Here is a 15,319-nt window from a genome sequence, read left to right as displayed (position 1 = left end):
GAGAAAGAGGAGGCAGCGCACCCATAGACCTCTCCTCGACGTGTTTTGTTCCTGAAGAGGAGGAAGTAAGTAATGAAGGAAAGGAAGAGAGCGCTGTGAGAGGGGTATTTATATGCCGGGCGCGTGCTGGGGCTAGGACCAAAACTGTGGTATTTGGCATCGATGTCCATGGTAAACCAAAAACTCGAGACGCAAGAGCATGTATTCCACAACATCGACGGCAGTTTCATCATCTCGTCTCTCGTCTTCACATTCCCTAACCTAATCGACCCGACAGCCCATTCTCAGAACCCACACAACCCCCTCCCAACCTAATTCCTACTCGGTACATCCAACCCCCTCACCCTCCGTCTATCTCCATCCGTCCCCTCCCGCTCATCCCCACTCCCCCCCTTCTCCTCAACCATAACACCCCCATCACTACTCGTCCCACTCCCCCTTCTCCCATCCGGACTCAAACTACTCCCGTCCCTCCTACTCGCTCGCTGCATCCTGGACGCAGCCGTCGGATCCGCATCCGCCAGCGCAACCGGCGTAGCGACCCTCGCCAACTGCGCCACAGCACCAAATTTCTTATCCGATATCTCTTGCGTCGTAGTGTTGGCAGTGTTGGCGGTGGTGGTAAGCATACACGACGCCACTTCGCTCCTTACAGAGCTCCTGCTGCTGGAGCGCTGGGACGAAGATGAGGGGATTGGTTTATTGTCGTGGTTGTGGGAGCCGGGAGATGGATGGTGCGGGATAGGCATGACAGCCAATTCACCCAACCAACGTCTCGCCAACGCCCTTCTACACCTCCCCACAACGCCAAAGTCCTCTCCACCAGTCCCCGTCGCGTTCCCACTACCATCAACATTCCTCCCTGGCCTAACTTTCTCCTCGCCAAACCAGCGCGTGATGAGCCGCCATTTGAAGCCTGCCCACCACCCCACAGGCACAACATCATCGCGCGGCCCACTGCGACTCCACAGGCTGGGCTGCGCAGTAGCAAGTTCATGGTACAGCGCCTCGTAGACACCCCGCCGCATGGGGTTCTGGCGTTGCGTCGCGAGATTGTGTTTTACGCCGTACCAGAGGATGAGGACGATGACGAGGACGGGGATGGAGACTATGAACCACCATTTTAGAGGTGGGTTTTCGGAGAAGGTGGAGACGTTCATGCCGAAGAAACCGACGGTGAAGGTTAGGGGGAGGAAACTGGGGGAACACAATGTTAGTTTCTGGTGAGGGATGAGTGAGGGAGGGGAGGGCGTACATGAATGTGATCCAACTCAGACGCCACATACTCAGGCCTAATTGTAAAGAGTGTCTTGCATCCCTAATACCTACACTCTTGTACATGAGGTCTGATAGAGCGGTTGTGGGGAGGATGACATCTCTTTCCCACTGCCCGGTCAACTTGTCGAGTTCGTCTGGTACGGACCCTAGCCAGGGCTGGTCTGAAGATTCCTTTGGATCGGCTCCTGCTAGGTCGTGGAGATGCGTGACCATTTCCTTGATTACGTCGACGTGTATGTATATAAGGCGTTCGACCTTGAGCCATTGTGCGCTGTTTTTCCAAAGCTCGGGGGCGCGAGATTCGTCGGCGGGGTTCTCGTAGACTGGATGGAATGGTGGTCAGTACTATTTCTTGTGAGCGGTAGGTGGAAGTGGATACTCACTCTTATCTTCAAGAATCCCAACATGAGTCTCACAAACAGCCAGAAACTTCTGCCAATTGTAGCTCAACGCTTTGAACACATCCTGCAAGATGAAATCCATACACTCCGCCGTCAGAGTCTCATCGTTTTCCTCCATGGGCAAGTAGAAGGATAGTCGTCTCCAGCGAGACTCGAGTTCTTGTCGCGCGCCGATAAGGGTGTCTTTGACGGAGCCTGTGACCGAGTTCTCAAACAGGATGATTGTGTTGCCGTTGTCGAGGGACCGGAGCTTGGGGATGTAACGTTCCTGGTGCTCATTCGCATCTACGTTGCCGTAACTCTTCTTCAACCGCATGTACTCCTCCCACGCTTCCTCGTCGTATGGGTTCGGTATATCGGGGTCGACGGCTTGTCCTGGGGTTCCGTCGCTGAGTTGAACGTAACAGCTCAAGCGCTGCACATATACGTCGTGTCCATATCGTGGCTGATCCGTCTCGTCGTAATGATTGAGCTCCATTATGGACTTGTTGTTATTCGGCCGAGGGATGTGTGTATTCCTATCGTAGGATTTGAGGTAATCGGCTCCGAAGGCAGCGCGCGATATGCCGCGCCAGGGATCGCGTTGAGCACGGAATGTACGGCCATTAAGGACAGGTTTGCCGCCGCGTTGTTGAGGCTTCTCGTAGCTGGCCCAGCGACCGAAGTTTGTGCCTACCAGATCGTCCGTGGCGTCGATGTTGAACTTGCGGAGGAGGTAGCGTGTCGCCCAGCTGGCGTTTTGGACGTGAATCACGCGCAATGCTGCTTGCGCCGAGAGGTCTTCTTTGCGATAGAACCGGCGCAGACTGTCGATGTCGGAGAACTCCTGTGCCACAATCTTCCGTCTGCCCTCCGCTGAGTGTTCCTTTGCGACATAATCGATGAGCAGCACGCGGCCCTGTGACCAGCTCTCCTTTGTCCATGGTTGCCGCCATTCGAGATTCGGACTGTGCTTGCGACGGTGGCCAAACGTGCCTTTCGGAGATTCTCGGTGCCGTAAATGTGACTGTTCGTGTTCGTGGGAGTAGTGCGTAGACGTGGTAAAAGCTCGAGGGGCTGTTCTGGATGTCAGCTAGGGATCCTGACAGCCAGCAAGCGCGACAGCTAGTTGCGACATCTGCCAGCGCAACGCCAACCTGGTAGCTTCCAAGCACCAATAGGTACTTCTAGTCGTATCCAAGATCCACGCCATCATACCTCTTCCTTATAACCTCCCTCCCTCCTTGATCCTACTCTCTTCTCTTCCTGGGGAAACTCACCATTAACACCCTCCATCTCAGGACTCGGCAGCGGCCCAACCCCCGTCGCCGTATCCTCAACCGTAATCGGCGGTGGAGTATCCGTCATTCCCATCCTCATACTAGCCATGCTATACCGAATATCCTCCTTCGTAGCTAAATCGTGCCTTCGCTATGTTGTGAACTTGGAGCCTGCGCATTCAAGGATGATCAGCCGCCAACGAAATCGGGATTGCGCGAGTACGACAACCGCGTACGACGAACAAACAGGGCGGTTGGTGAAAACAAGGCGCACATAGGTGATGTGCGATCGCGGAGAGGTATGTCACGGTGGGTGGTAGTGGAGTGCCATGATGGTGGCCTAATCCCGTGTGTGGTGCTGCGCTCAGAGGGAGGTCATGCCGTGCTGCCGTGTGTGGGTATGCTGTGGCTGATGCGATCATGAGGCTGAGATGGAGTCCGCCAACGGGCGCGATGAAGCGTCACGGGAGCGGGGGAGATTTGCAGTTCCTTCCAGTCTTCCGTGTTCCCTTGTCCGTTTATCAGAGCGATATTACAATGCCATTAGAATGCCTGATCCATGTGCGCTGCGTTCAAAGAAAAGTAACATGTACTGCGTATGGGGATATGTTGTGGCTGATGCGATCGTCTGGGGTTCGCGTCGCGTGAACACCTAGTGCCCGCACTAGAGGGCGGAGTCAGCCTTACGGATACGGGATGACAGGAGCACGACAAGAGCACATGCACGGCAGATTTCGATCAATTACGCTATTATTCAGACAAACATCGTGTACCTCAATACGGCACACATCTTAATTAGATTCTAAGTAACTAGACAGTAGACTACGAGTTCCATATGGAAGACTCGGTTATATGCGAAACAACAGCGAGGTGGTATGGTAATAATGTCGTAATATCGTGTCGGGTTGATGCATTCGCGCCAGAACCAATTAGCGCCGAGATATTGGATGGGGTATTAGCAAAGGGAAATGGAGAGACAAAGACAATACAAGGAAAACCCTCGGCATGAGAAGTTCCACTTCGCTCGCTCGCTCGCTCGCTCAAACGCCGTCAAGAACGATGGTGGGGAGAAAAGCAAGAAGGGGGGTATCTAATCATTCACACTGGCGGCTGCGCCTCGTGATTTCCTCGTCACTGAGGGCAGCGAGCCAGAGACATTTGCTGAGGACGTGAGGTTCGACGTTGAAGGTGTATTTGGAGCTGGCTTCGAGAAGGCGGAGGAGGTTCTTGACGATGGTGGCGGCGGTGTGGTGGCGGTCAAAGTTGACGAGGCGTTCGCCGTCGGCGGGTGGGGCGTCGATGAAGGCGGGCTTTTGGGCGTTGTAGATGAGGTCACGGGTGTAAACACCTGGTGGTTGTTAGCTTTGAAAAAGGCGACTGTTGGGCAATCACTCACCAATGAATGGAATGCAACCGTCGTCTACAGTTGCTGTCTCCATTTCGAGCCGCAGGTTGTGGAAGTTCTTCAGCGGTTGAACAAGCGCTTCCAGCTCGGTCATGACCAGCATCTCGGCTGCGGGAACCAAAGCCCATGTCTTCTTGAGGCTTGACACATCGTTCGATATCAGGGCGATCGCGATCTGGTACATGGTAGCGTAGTTGCGGTATCGTCGCGCGTGGGTTGCGATGTGAATAAACTTGGTGATGCATCGCGCACGCTCATGGATATCCTCGGTGAGCAGGACCTCGGATACGACCCATTTGACGACAAGGTTGAATCGTGCGATGACGACATCCACACCTCTAGCCTCTTCCGTTCGGAGATATTGTACCCAGTCGCGGATCTGCGGGGAGGACTGCTTCCAGCGCAACTCGATAAGTTCCTTCCAATCAATCTCGTCCAATGCGTCCTTTTCAACAATGGTAAACTGCTGAGCGAGGACTTCGGAGTCATGGGCCAAGATGAAAGGCAAGTGTGCAGTCCGAGTCGGAGCTGCACTCTGCTGAGGACCTTCCAGATCAGCGGGAGATTCAGCAAGTTGCACAGGCTGTGTGGATGGCTGCTGGTTCGCGCGAGAGACGGTCGGGGTAAGCCCTGGTGTGGGCAGCCCTCGGTCGAACACTGTTGAGCTAGGTAATTCGTCGTTCAATCGGTTACCCGTTAGAGGCGGTGTTGGAGGGTGGCGCATAGGATGCGTGAGATTGTCAGGGTCGTCCTCAGGTGTTGCCGGCTCGTCGTCGAAGAAACTCCTCACGCCGTGACTGTCACGACCCGACTTCGCTCCTCCAGCAGAACTCCTGTCACTGAGATCCTCGTCTTCGTCAAGCAAGAACGATTCGCGCGGGTAGGCTGTACTTGGCAAAGTGCCACCCGGCGGTATTTGCTTCATGCTCTCTGTTTCGACGACGTAGTCGATAGAGGATTCCATCGACGAAGATGTTCCCGGTGGACCTTCAGAGTGTGGCGAGACACTAGCGAAATGCAGAGGAGACGGTTTGGCGGAAGACCTCATGGTATCAAGCGTATGTCCTCGCTGGGGGGTTTCAATCTGACTCAAGCCCCGGTCCAGAAGAGGTATTGAGGAATAAGAGTCGGTCGACTCCCCAACAGACTGAACAGCAGGTACACGGCGGTTGAAGTTCTCAGCGGAGAGGCGGTACATTTCTTGTCCGTCTGTTTCTGGAGGAGCCAATGGACGGTGGAAGACGTCGTCGGTTTCGGGACGCCCTCCCTGGTCGAAGGTATCAGCTCGTGCGCGTTGTTGATCAGCGCCTGTGGGGCGGTAGTAGTCTAGCTCAACAGTAGTCCGTTGGGAGGGAATGCTGGGCGACTTCTTCTCGTAACGGCCCTCTAGTTTCATCAGAGCCGACTCGACACCACCTTCGTCGTCCGTATCGTCAGGAAGAGCAGCAAGCTTTGCGACTTCGGCTTCGAAAGACGGTCTTAAATTGGGCTGCGAAGAGTGTGTATCTACTAGTGAGATGGGCTTCTTTGGGACCTCAGCTTCGGCTGGCCCTTCTGTGACGGGCTGGGCTTCTGCTTCTGGGTCGTTGAAACGATCGGATCGTAGAATGACCGAGTTTGTGACCGAATGCGTGTGGTTAGAGACAGAGCCGGTAGAGTGTGGGCGTTGCGATAATTCGAGATCATGGATGTTTCCTGCAGCGCGAAGGTCACCACCCGGACGCCTACGCAGCTGGCGTCCGGGCCCGCTAGCATCAGGCGCTGGCTGGCGGTCGAGGAAGAAGGGATCGTTATCTGATGACATGGTTTGGAATGTAGCAATACTCGCGGGTCCTTGACGTCTGCTAAGCACGCTGTTGTAGGACGCATGTCGGCGGAGAGAGCCTGCCCGCGCCAGGGAGTTCTTGGCCGACCCCCGGCGTCGGAAGGAGTGCATCCTTTCTGGGCCCGCAGAGATGGACCTCCTTGTTTGTCTGGTGGTGGGTCGTCTCGTCGACATTCGCGAATAGCGCTGCTCTTCTGTTGCTGTTGCTGGGCGAGGCTCTGGATCGTCGTAGAGCTCGGAATGCCTTACTGGGGCAACAGGCTCACTAGCCGATTGTTCATTATTTGCCTCTTCTTGCTGATGACTGTCCAGCTTTGTTGCTACCTTGTCGAGATCGGGTACCAGGGTGTCCGATATGACGGGCACTGGCGGTGGCCCGGTGTCGTCAATGATCACTATCGACTTGCTGCCACTGGTGATGGCGCTGTGTACGCGAGGGTCTTGTGCTTTCTGGCGCTCCTGCTGAGTTGGGGTACCACGCCTGTCGAACTCAAACTCGAATCCACCGAGATCGGGGGGCTCAAGACCGTGTTCCTGACTTTCACTTTCAAGTTGCTCTTGGACAGCCGCTCTAAAACTCTCTGCAACTGCGGCGGCCAGGACGTCAATGCGCACCTGGGGCTTTGGTCGAGTGGGACGTCGCTTATGTACGCCTCCTGAGATAGAGACTGAAGACATGGCGCCTGGATTGGAGGATCGCACGTATGGCGGCTGCCGTTGTTGCCCAACGCTACCTAATTGAGGGCTTGGACTCATATTCTGCCGGGTGCTTAACGCGCGGCGTACACTGCCGAAAATCTTCTTCATGCCTGGGGAAGTCGCATGCCCGGGCCTCTGGAATTCGTTCGCTTCCGCATCTTCGATGTCATGCAAATACTGAGATCGTGAAGGGCGCAAAGCTCTGACCTCGAAGTATGGGGAGCTGGGCTGGAAGAGTCCACCACGTACTAGTGTGCCGGGCATGTTTGTAACAGCAGACATGGCAAAATCTGCGGGTGCGTTTTTGGGAATGGATAGTGGCGCTCTGCTGTCGCGAAGAGCATCGGTAAAGCTGCCGCTGCGCTTGTGGCCATGCGATGGGCGGTGAGCGTTCTTGATGGAGGCTGGTTGTTGTGGACTAGCTGTCAGGCGAGCGGTGCCGGTGGGAGCTGGGTTGCTGACTGGTACTGGGTGGGGATATAGGGGAAGCTCGACAGCCTGATCGTGTTTGTGCCGCATGGGTATTGAACATGATAGTACGTGCATACTCTGCTCACTGGCGGGCGATAGGGGTATCTGGTGGTTCTCGTATTCTTGCGAAATGTAAGGCGAGCTCATGGAGTTCTGAGGCGTATGCCGTGCTCTCTGCGCCCAGTCCATATGCCGGCTAGCAAAGTGGTCGCTTGGGTTTGAGCCGATGGTCTCCTTAGTATCCCGGATGTTGGCTCGTGGGGGGGTTGAGGGCAACGGGATTGGTGGAGGAGGCTCTTCGTATGCCGCTTGTGATCCATCGTGTCCGCCCGGGAGTAATTCATCATCCGCAAAGTTCTGGCCAATGTGGTCTTCCATCTCCCAGTATAATGCGCACGTCCGCCTCCAGCACTTCTTCAGTTCCCCTACAATCTTTATGTCACCCCCACCTCCATCTTCTCGGTTCCGGAGATCGTTGTACAGGCTGTTGACAAGGTCGCAGAAATTGGTCCGTAGGGAGTAAAAGGGCATGAAGTCGTCAACGAAGTAGTTCAGGATCCAATGGCGGAGGGCTACGAAGGTGCGTACACGGACAATGCGCCCAAAGTCGTCTTGGCGGTCGACGGCCCATCGTAGGCGGGAGATGAGGTATGCGACGAGATCTCGGGTGCAGAGGAAGGCGCGGAAAGTAAGGAAGAAGTCGGAGAGGAGTTCGTAATCCAGGAAGCTGGGCGAGGTGATGTGCGCAACGAGTCGGGAAGGGGTGGCTGCGAGGATGTCGCCGTCGGCGTTGAAGCGCACAACGGCGCGGTCGTCGGGGTTGGTGGTGAGGGCATCGTAGAGTCGGGGGCTAATAGGCATGTGGGAGACGCGCGCTGAAGAGGGACCAGAGGGGGGCATTGGCGGGCGGTCCATAGTGGCGCGGAAGCGGTGGGGGACGGGCGAGTAGGCGTCTGATCGAGGGCGCGACGACAGGAACGACTGCCGCACCCCTCGCTGTGGGGTCAGGAGCGAGTTCGCAAAGTCGTCGGCGCCTGAGGTTCGGGTGTAGACCGAGGAGCGCAGGTCGGCGGTCCCCCGTGTGCTGAAACGCGGAGTGCCCAAGCGGTAATGCGGTATGGGGACCTGCAGCAGCGGGAACGACGACGTGTCTGCCGTCTTCGGGCGCATGTGCGACGGGCGCTCAATCACCACCTTGAAGGTGCCCGGCTCGTGGCTGAGCGTCGTGGCCGTGTGGTCGTCGACGGTGGAGAACGAGTGCGAGCGCGCGTGTGCGAGTGGGCGTCCAGCGGAATCGGCTTGGGAGTGCTGCTGGAAGGCATTGCCCTCGCTCAGGTCCGGTAGCGGCGGTGTAGGTTCCGAATGGGGTGTTCGCGAGCCGTACAGACTCTGCTCCCACTCATTGCTCAGCGGCCGGAGTTTGTCGAGTGTTGCGCTATCGGGCGGCGTCTGGGGCGGGAAGACGAAGGGATCCGGCTGACGGCCTCGCTGGTTTCCAGGACGGGCTACAGGTCTGGGGGTGTCAGTCTACGAATCTACGAATGGTTGGTGTTGAGGTTGGTGAGGCATGGGATCATGTGAGGCATGACGTGCGCCTTCCTCGCGGGCTGCGTCCACTGGTCGCTCTTTCCTCATGTTCATGATGTTTACTGGCCGTAGAACATCGGCCGTAACATCAACACCAATCTCGACGTACCTCAGGTATATGACGCCGTTGTGGACGTTCGCAACCGTGTAGCTGCGGCCGGCCGAGGTCGAGTTGCTCGTCGTCGTGTCGATGGTGGCGTTGCTGGTGCCGCGCGCTCTCGTCCTCCTCTTGAGCTGCTCCCTCGAGTCCTTCACCCTCCGCAGGCGGCGCGAATCATCAGCGCGCCTTTTTGCCGTGTCTGAGCCTGCACCTGCACCCGCACCGGGCCAGATGTCGCGTTTCCCTTCAGCAGGGGAGCCCGGCGCAGGGAAAACATTGTGTTGCATTGCCGGTAGGGCCATCCTCCCCCATAGCACTTCAGCTCAGCGGGTACATGTGCGTGGTTGTCATCGACGACTCGAACTGTGCAGACGTCTTGATTACAAGTAGCAAGAGGGAATCGACTAGAGTTGATTCATGTGCAGCCCTGTCACATCGCCCAGCGCGCGCCATAGCAAGGCCATTCACCAGTCAGCGCCCGTGTCGCTTGGGCTGAACGCCGCCTGCATTGACCCAGGCCTGGCCGGGCTAATCTGACCTCGCTTCACTCCGTTGCTCCGCCTGGTGAACAGGGAAGGCCAAGTGATTACAGGTTTGCCCGTCTGCTTGCATCGCCGCGCACGCACTCGAACCCGCTCCAATGCAGCTGCGAACTGCTTTTTCGCTGCCCCTCGGTCCCCATCCTGCGAACGGCCGCCACGCGCCTTTGCCTCGACACCCAAAGCCACTACTGCCATGCTACTGCGATATTACGTCGGCTGCCGGGCGATAAGCTTCCAGCCACGTGAATATAAGGTTCCTCCAACTTGCTATCCCCGTGATCCCGAGCTTGTCATCGATGTTGATCGAGGTTATCCTACCCGCCTTGATAGTCGTTGTGCAACGGCCTCCACTCCCCCGTGGCCGCACAAGATTGCCAAAACAACAACGCATAGGACAATCAATAAACACATCATTCGCCCTGCGCTCCTGTACCAGGGTCCTGCCGTTTCCAGGCGACCACGCATCCATCCAGTGCCGCGATCTGCCACTGCATCGGTACTTTCTCCTCCCTGGCGATCCAACGCCGCCATTGGCCACCCTCATCATCTCGCTAAACAAGTGTTTCCCTCCATCGCAATCCCTTAGCATCCTGCAAACACCAAGGCGGCTCATCTCCGACCCTGCGCAACGTCATCAACATCCCTCTTATGAAACAGGGCTCCCTTCAACAGTCGCTGCCGCAATTTTACGCATCCACACTGACTACACAGGATTTTAACGTCTAACGTTCAAGCTGACTCGACGCGCATTATCACGTACATCATCTCTGCCCGTTGCGTCAGGCTGCAATCCCACAAGCGCCCTATAGTAACACCCCGGATGCCCATCAAACCGCGAGCTACTGCACGACATCAACCATGGTACCACCTGCCAACTCGTGCATCTGGCCTCCACCGCTTGACACCTGTAAGAATACACAGACGCCCACACACTAATGCCACCTTACAGCAAAACCTGCGCCGGTACATCTAGCTCGTGCCGACCTAAGCCGAGCACACCACCCAAAGCACTTGAAAGCCATATGCAGCAGATACGACAGTAGTGGAGTGTGTTTTCGCAGACCGAAGAACTGCCTGATGCACAGCACAATTTTCTATATTCGGCACGACCTGCAGCACTCCGACTTCGCCTCGTTATCATCCGGGCCGAATGGCGGAGCAAAAGGGACGAGCCTAAGCTAATCACCCTGAGATTTTCGACACGAGCGCGTGAATGGACAGGATGGTAGATCTGCGGTACATATCACATCTACCGAGATCGGTGAAGATGTGTCGCGAAGGGCAAGATCGTTCTCCGACAATATTCGCGTCTCCTTCCGCAAACTTATAAGAATGCCTGTGCGAATACACCGACGACTTGGATATCCAATACGATGTGTTGTCTATCCAAAACCAATAAATAAGAAATAAGAAATATGGCAGCCTCGAGACACATGAAAGCCTTATATTGTCAAGAGACAAGACAAGACGCATCGGATACCCCCGGCCTACCGCCCGTCCAAAAAGACGATTCATGGTTCGATCAGAAAGGATACCCCCTCACCCCATCTTCAGCATCAATATCCAACCCCGCCTCCACCTGCTCTTGATGTTTCCTATCTAAATACTCCAACAGCACATCCCCATACATCTCCTTCCCCTTGTACCGACTCACATCGTCCCCCCAAGAACGAATCGCACTGGCTAGTCTACCCGGTACGTAGGGCTCCTGTGCGATTTCCGTGATGGGGTGGAAGTAGGTCCGGATTGTGAAGACTACGCCGCCGGATTTGGGGAGTCTGGTAGTGATTGTCAGTTGAAGTAATCCGTTGCTATTGATGTGAAGCTTGGACAGGTAACATGGAGACCGCGAAGGGGATATTCATGACGGTGAGGATGTTGTTGACATACCTCCTCAAACTCTGTCTCTCACTCCTAAACCAATGATGCTCAACCGCTTTATTCTTCTCCGCTGTAAACCAGCCTATCCCGCCTTCTCCCTCTGTATCTTCAGGCCCTATACTAGAGCTCCACGCGAGGTTGTCGTCGACTTGTATGAAGTAGTTGTTTCGCAAAACGGGGGACTGTGGTTGTATCCGCCGGAAGAAGTTGGACATTGGTTTTTCGAGCTTGGTTTTGAAACTGTTGTTCGGCATTGTAAGCAAATCGTGCGTCAACTGAGGGAGGCTGGGTTGGATGGAGAAGGATGGAGGTGGAGGGAGAAGAGGGGAGAGAACATACCCAGGCACATCCCCACTAGTATGTATCTCACTCAACGGCATCCCAAACTTATCCTCCAACCTCCAAAACCCCGCTAAGAGTATCGCGCCAGCGAGGAGATAATACTGTCCATCTTCCTTTTCAACCATAATAGCAAGATCATCCTGAACCAACCTCGCACACATCTCCATCGCATCTTCCTTCACGCCGTTCCTCTCCAGTCTTTCGACATCGAAGATTTCGCCCGTCGCCAAATTCCTGAATCCGTTCTTTATACCTTCGGAAGAGGGGATGGTCTGGAAGACGGTAGGATAACGTTGTGGTAGGTAGGAAGATAATTCCTCGAGGAGTTCCACTGCGGCGGCGACGGCTTCTGGGGCTGTTTTGATGCATTTTGGACCGCGGTCTGCTATCCGTCTTGCTTTTAGGTCGTGGAACTGCATATACTGATTGTCGAGTTCTATCCATTCGTCCCAGTTCATGTTGCGAAGACCCATTGTGATGTTGTACTTCGGGCCGTGGCGGAAGGGACGGTAAGGGAGGGGCTTAGTGGTAGTGAGAGAGAAGGATGGGTAGGGGGTCGCCGGAGGCCGGGTGAAGTCTGAGGGTGGCCATACTCCTGGAGGGCGATCCGGTGTTTTGAACGGAGACCGTTTCTCGAGGTTGGGTGTACTGGGTCGTGGATTGTTTTGTCTGCGGGCGCGGATTAGGTTGGTGACGGCGATGGTGAGGTATGTGAATGCGGCGAAGAGGAGGAGGGAGTAGAGCGCTGCTTTGGGTTGGATATCAGTCTGTTTGAGGACGTTGTTAAGGCGGGCTTGAGCGATGGTGCAGTGCTGTTGCATGTCACGTGCAAGACGTCTGGCATGTTCGTCTAGGTCGGTGATAAGAGCAGCCATGATGAACACCAAGTAACAGGACTACTCCTACAAAGTCCAAGTGTGAAAAAGAGAGGACGTCACGTCCATAGTATAAGTAGTCACAAACAAAACAGCACAGTACCCAATGACCTTACACATCATGCGCGACATGTAAATCGACTTCCTATTCATTGTTTGAACGTATTTACAAGCCAATCGTCTTCCGCGATAACGACCCTGGACATTGTGGGGTTGTTGCGCATGTGTCGTCAGTAGTGGTTATCTTGTCTGGGCGGGGAAAGGAATACCCCACTCGGTTAGACCTGGTGTCTATCGATGCGTCTCTTGATAACAGGGATGGACGTCCGAACAGTCTGCCTGCGATGTGGCCTGGGGGCTTAACAATTCCACAACGTGTTTTGATGAGTTGCACCGTGACGTCGTTGGGGAACAAGAGTTGGCTTTGGATTTGATATTGTCTAGCTGGGGTGGGTCCGGATTACCCCCACTTTGTGTCTGACGACATGTATTCATGTGTGTGTACTATGCGCCTTTCCGATCTTTGCGCTGTAGCAAGCAGTAGTCACCCCATTGGCGACGGAACTTGGCCGGAATCACGGCTAGGTCTGGAACCCAGAGCATGCGACTGATGGTATGTGTCTTGCTTGCGTCTAGGAAAGGAAGACACTTCAACGCTTTCCAATGCTCTGTATCAGAGATGTAGTCCGGTTCAAGCGCTGTTGGTGGAGCGCCAGCAGAGCGAGAATCAACGATGAAGTCGCACTGCTCGATATCGGTCTGTTTCGTCAGGTTAGTGAGATCCACGTCTTCATTCCCTAGTTCACATACATATTTGCTGGGATCTTCTAGGTTCTCATCGTTCATTCCAGTTGGTATAAGCCAGGTGCCGGGGAATAGTCCAAGACTGGCGTCGGCTTCGCTGAACTCGCCTGGGAGGAGACCGGAGAATTCGCTCTTGATGAATTTGGCGCGGACACCTTGGGGTAGGTTGAAGGAAGACGGGAAGCGATACCACTCTTTGCCTAGACATACGGTGTCTCCCGAGCGTGCAATTATGGGGTCGAACAATGGCTTGTAAACGTTCAGTGGCGCTGAGTATGCGGACATGTGACCTGAAAAGTGTTAGAGATCTGTTCAAGGTTCTGCCAAAAGCGCTAGCACTTGTTGATCGATAGCATGAGAGGTGATACATACCATGAATTCTAAGGATACCCAGATTCAAGGACAAGATGATGGGAACACAGACGATGACGAGCTTCACCATTGGAGGTATTTTGCTGACTAGGTGTCGTGGGTCCATCGAACCAAAGTTGGCTAATAAGATGTGCAAGGAAAGGGCTGCGTTCCATGCTAATGCAGGATACGCTGGATACATGAACCGCTCCTCTTTATGAGGCTGGACGGTGAATATTGCCAACCATAAGTAGAATGGGCTGACGAAGGTGATGGACCTCGTGAGCGTGTTCCGATAAACAGCCCTGTCAAATACGAGGTACTGGATCAGCAGCAGCGGGAGAGCAGCCAGCGCGAGGAAGAACCAAATGTTGAAGTTGAGCGCTAGATTTCGAACGTAGAAATGCCATGGCTCTACACCGTAGATATCAGGGCCTCTACTACCACCACTGAAAACGTTGTATAAAACGATGTTGAGCGGCACGCACACGAGCTTCCTGTAAAACAGCGAGTCGATGGCGGTCTGCAAGATTACGATAGCAAGGGCTCTAGGTGCGCCTTGGAGTAGTATGCGACGCAGACTCTCTTTAATGGTGCTGGTGAACACGCCTGCAATGAAGTCTTCTGCAATGAAGGGCAGAGCGAGCGCACCGGCAAAGGGCCAACCAAGAGCACTGCCGACGGCGAACCATGCAATACCTTGTGCAGTCCTCATTTTACGTCCGGACCAGTCCATGAACGACGCAAATCCAAGCATAGCACAATTCATGGCGAAACTCGACGGAAGATATGCAGGGGCAGCGTGATACATGCCGGGGCTTATAACCATGATCATGGCGAAGAAAGACGCAACGCGCACCTCGAACATCTTCATGATAGCCGTGTACATGCGAGACTGGCATCCTGCGCAGACTATGGCTAGGACCGCTCGCAGGAAGTAGAACTCGAACACCTTGGATCTTTCCACGCCTAGCGCTTGCAGAGGCAGCGCCGCGAGCCCTATTACGAGCGAGTGTATAGCAGTGTAGGCCCAGCTTCGGATGGCATAGTCAGGAGAGTACTCCCAGGTCTGGAGGCCGTAGCCATGGTTGAGGTAGTGGCTTGGTTCCCAGTAGTTGAAGACTTCGTCGCAGTCTTGGATCGGCGAGAGGGCGGCGGCGGTGAGATTGGCTAGGGCAAACACGCAGAAGATGCCGAACGTGGAGAGATGGGGTGGTGTACTGGACACATGATGCATACGTTAGCCTGTGATCGCAGGGTAGGGGATTGTGGCATGGCTCAATTGAACTCACTCAGGGGCCGAATGCGCCGTCTTTGAGCGCGATGCAGACATGTCAGCGACAATAATTCCAGAACGTGACGGCAACCTCCATCACAGAGTATCGTCACTTTCACAGAATGACGCGGTGGGTCTCGCGGCCATAGGGCTGAGCTGCGCGTGCCCGCCAAGCTTGTTAGCGCGCATCCAAAAAGGCGACGTTCTTCCCTGAAGCGCTCCT

The 15,319-nt window shown here is 55.0% G+C and overlaps 4 protein-coding genes across 4 annotated transcripts; all 4 read right to left on the bottom strand.

The window, feature by feature from the left end:
* Positions 1–649: 649 nt before the first annotated feature.
* On the bottom strand, positions 650–2,954 carry J4E85_004024 (uncharacterized protein; the record flags this gene model as incomplete). The annotated part of the gene is made up of 5 exons (XM_051468286.1): positions 650–674; positions 1,003–1,197; positions 1,256–1,601; positions 1,662–2,735; positions 2,939–2,954. The coding sequence occupies 5 exons, from the start codon at positions 2,952–2,954 to the stop codon at positions 650–652; spliced, it is 1,656 nt and encodes a 551-aa protein (XP_051327878.1).
* Positions 2,955–4,032: 1,078 nt separating this feature from the next.
* On the bottom strand, positions 4,033–9,312 carry J4E85_004023 (uncharacterized protein; the record flags this gene model as incomplete). Its single annotated transcript, XM_051468285.1, has 3 exons — positions 4,033–4,286; positions 4,335–8,851; positions 9,035–9,312. The coding sequence occupies 3 exons, from the start codon at positions 9,310–9,312 to the stop codon at positions 4,033–4,035; spliced, it is 5,049 nt and encodes a 1,682-aa protein (XP_051327877.1).
* A 1,794-nt stretch (positions 9,313–11,106) lies between these two features.
* J4E85_004022 (uncharacterized protein) lies at positions 11,107–12,665 on the bottom strand (the record flags this gene model as incomplete). Its single annotated transcript, XM_051468284.1, has 3 exons — positions 11,107–11,166; positions 11,222–11,345; positions 11,407–12,665. 3 exons carry the CDS (start codon positions 12,663–12,665, stop codon positions 11,107–11,109), a joined length of 1,443 nt encoding a protein of 480 aa, XP_051327876.1.
* Positions 12,666–13,169: 504 nt separating this feature from the next.
* J4E85_004021 (uncharacterized protein) lies at positions 13,170–15,153 on the bottom strand (the record flags this gene model as incomplete). Its single annotated transcript, XM_051468283.1, has 4 exons — positions 13,170–13,424; positions 13,476–13,759; positions 13,842–15,040; positions 15,113–15,153. 4 exons carry the CDS (start codon positions 15,151–15,153, stop codon positions 13,170–13,172), a joined length of 1,779 nt encoding a protein of 592 aa, XP_051327875.1.
* Between the last annotated feature and the right edge of the window lie 166 nt (positions 15,154–15,319).

Source organism: Alternaria conjuncta, assembly GCF_024043145.1.
Source record: "Alternaria conjuncta strain BMP 0040 chromosome Unknown scaffold_5, whole genome shotgun sequence".
Taxonomy (NCBI): Eukaryota; Fungi; Ascomycota; class Dothideomycetes; order Pleosporales; family Pleosporaceae; genus Alternaria; species Alternaria conjuncta.
Note: the sequence above shows the minus strand (reverse complement) of the source record. Positions and strands in the feature narration are given on the sequence as shown.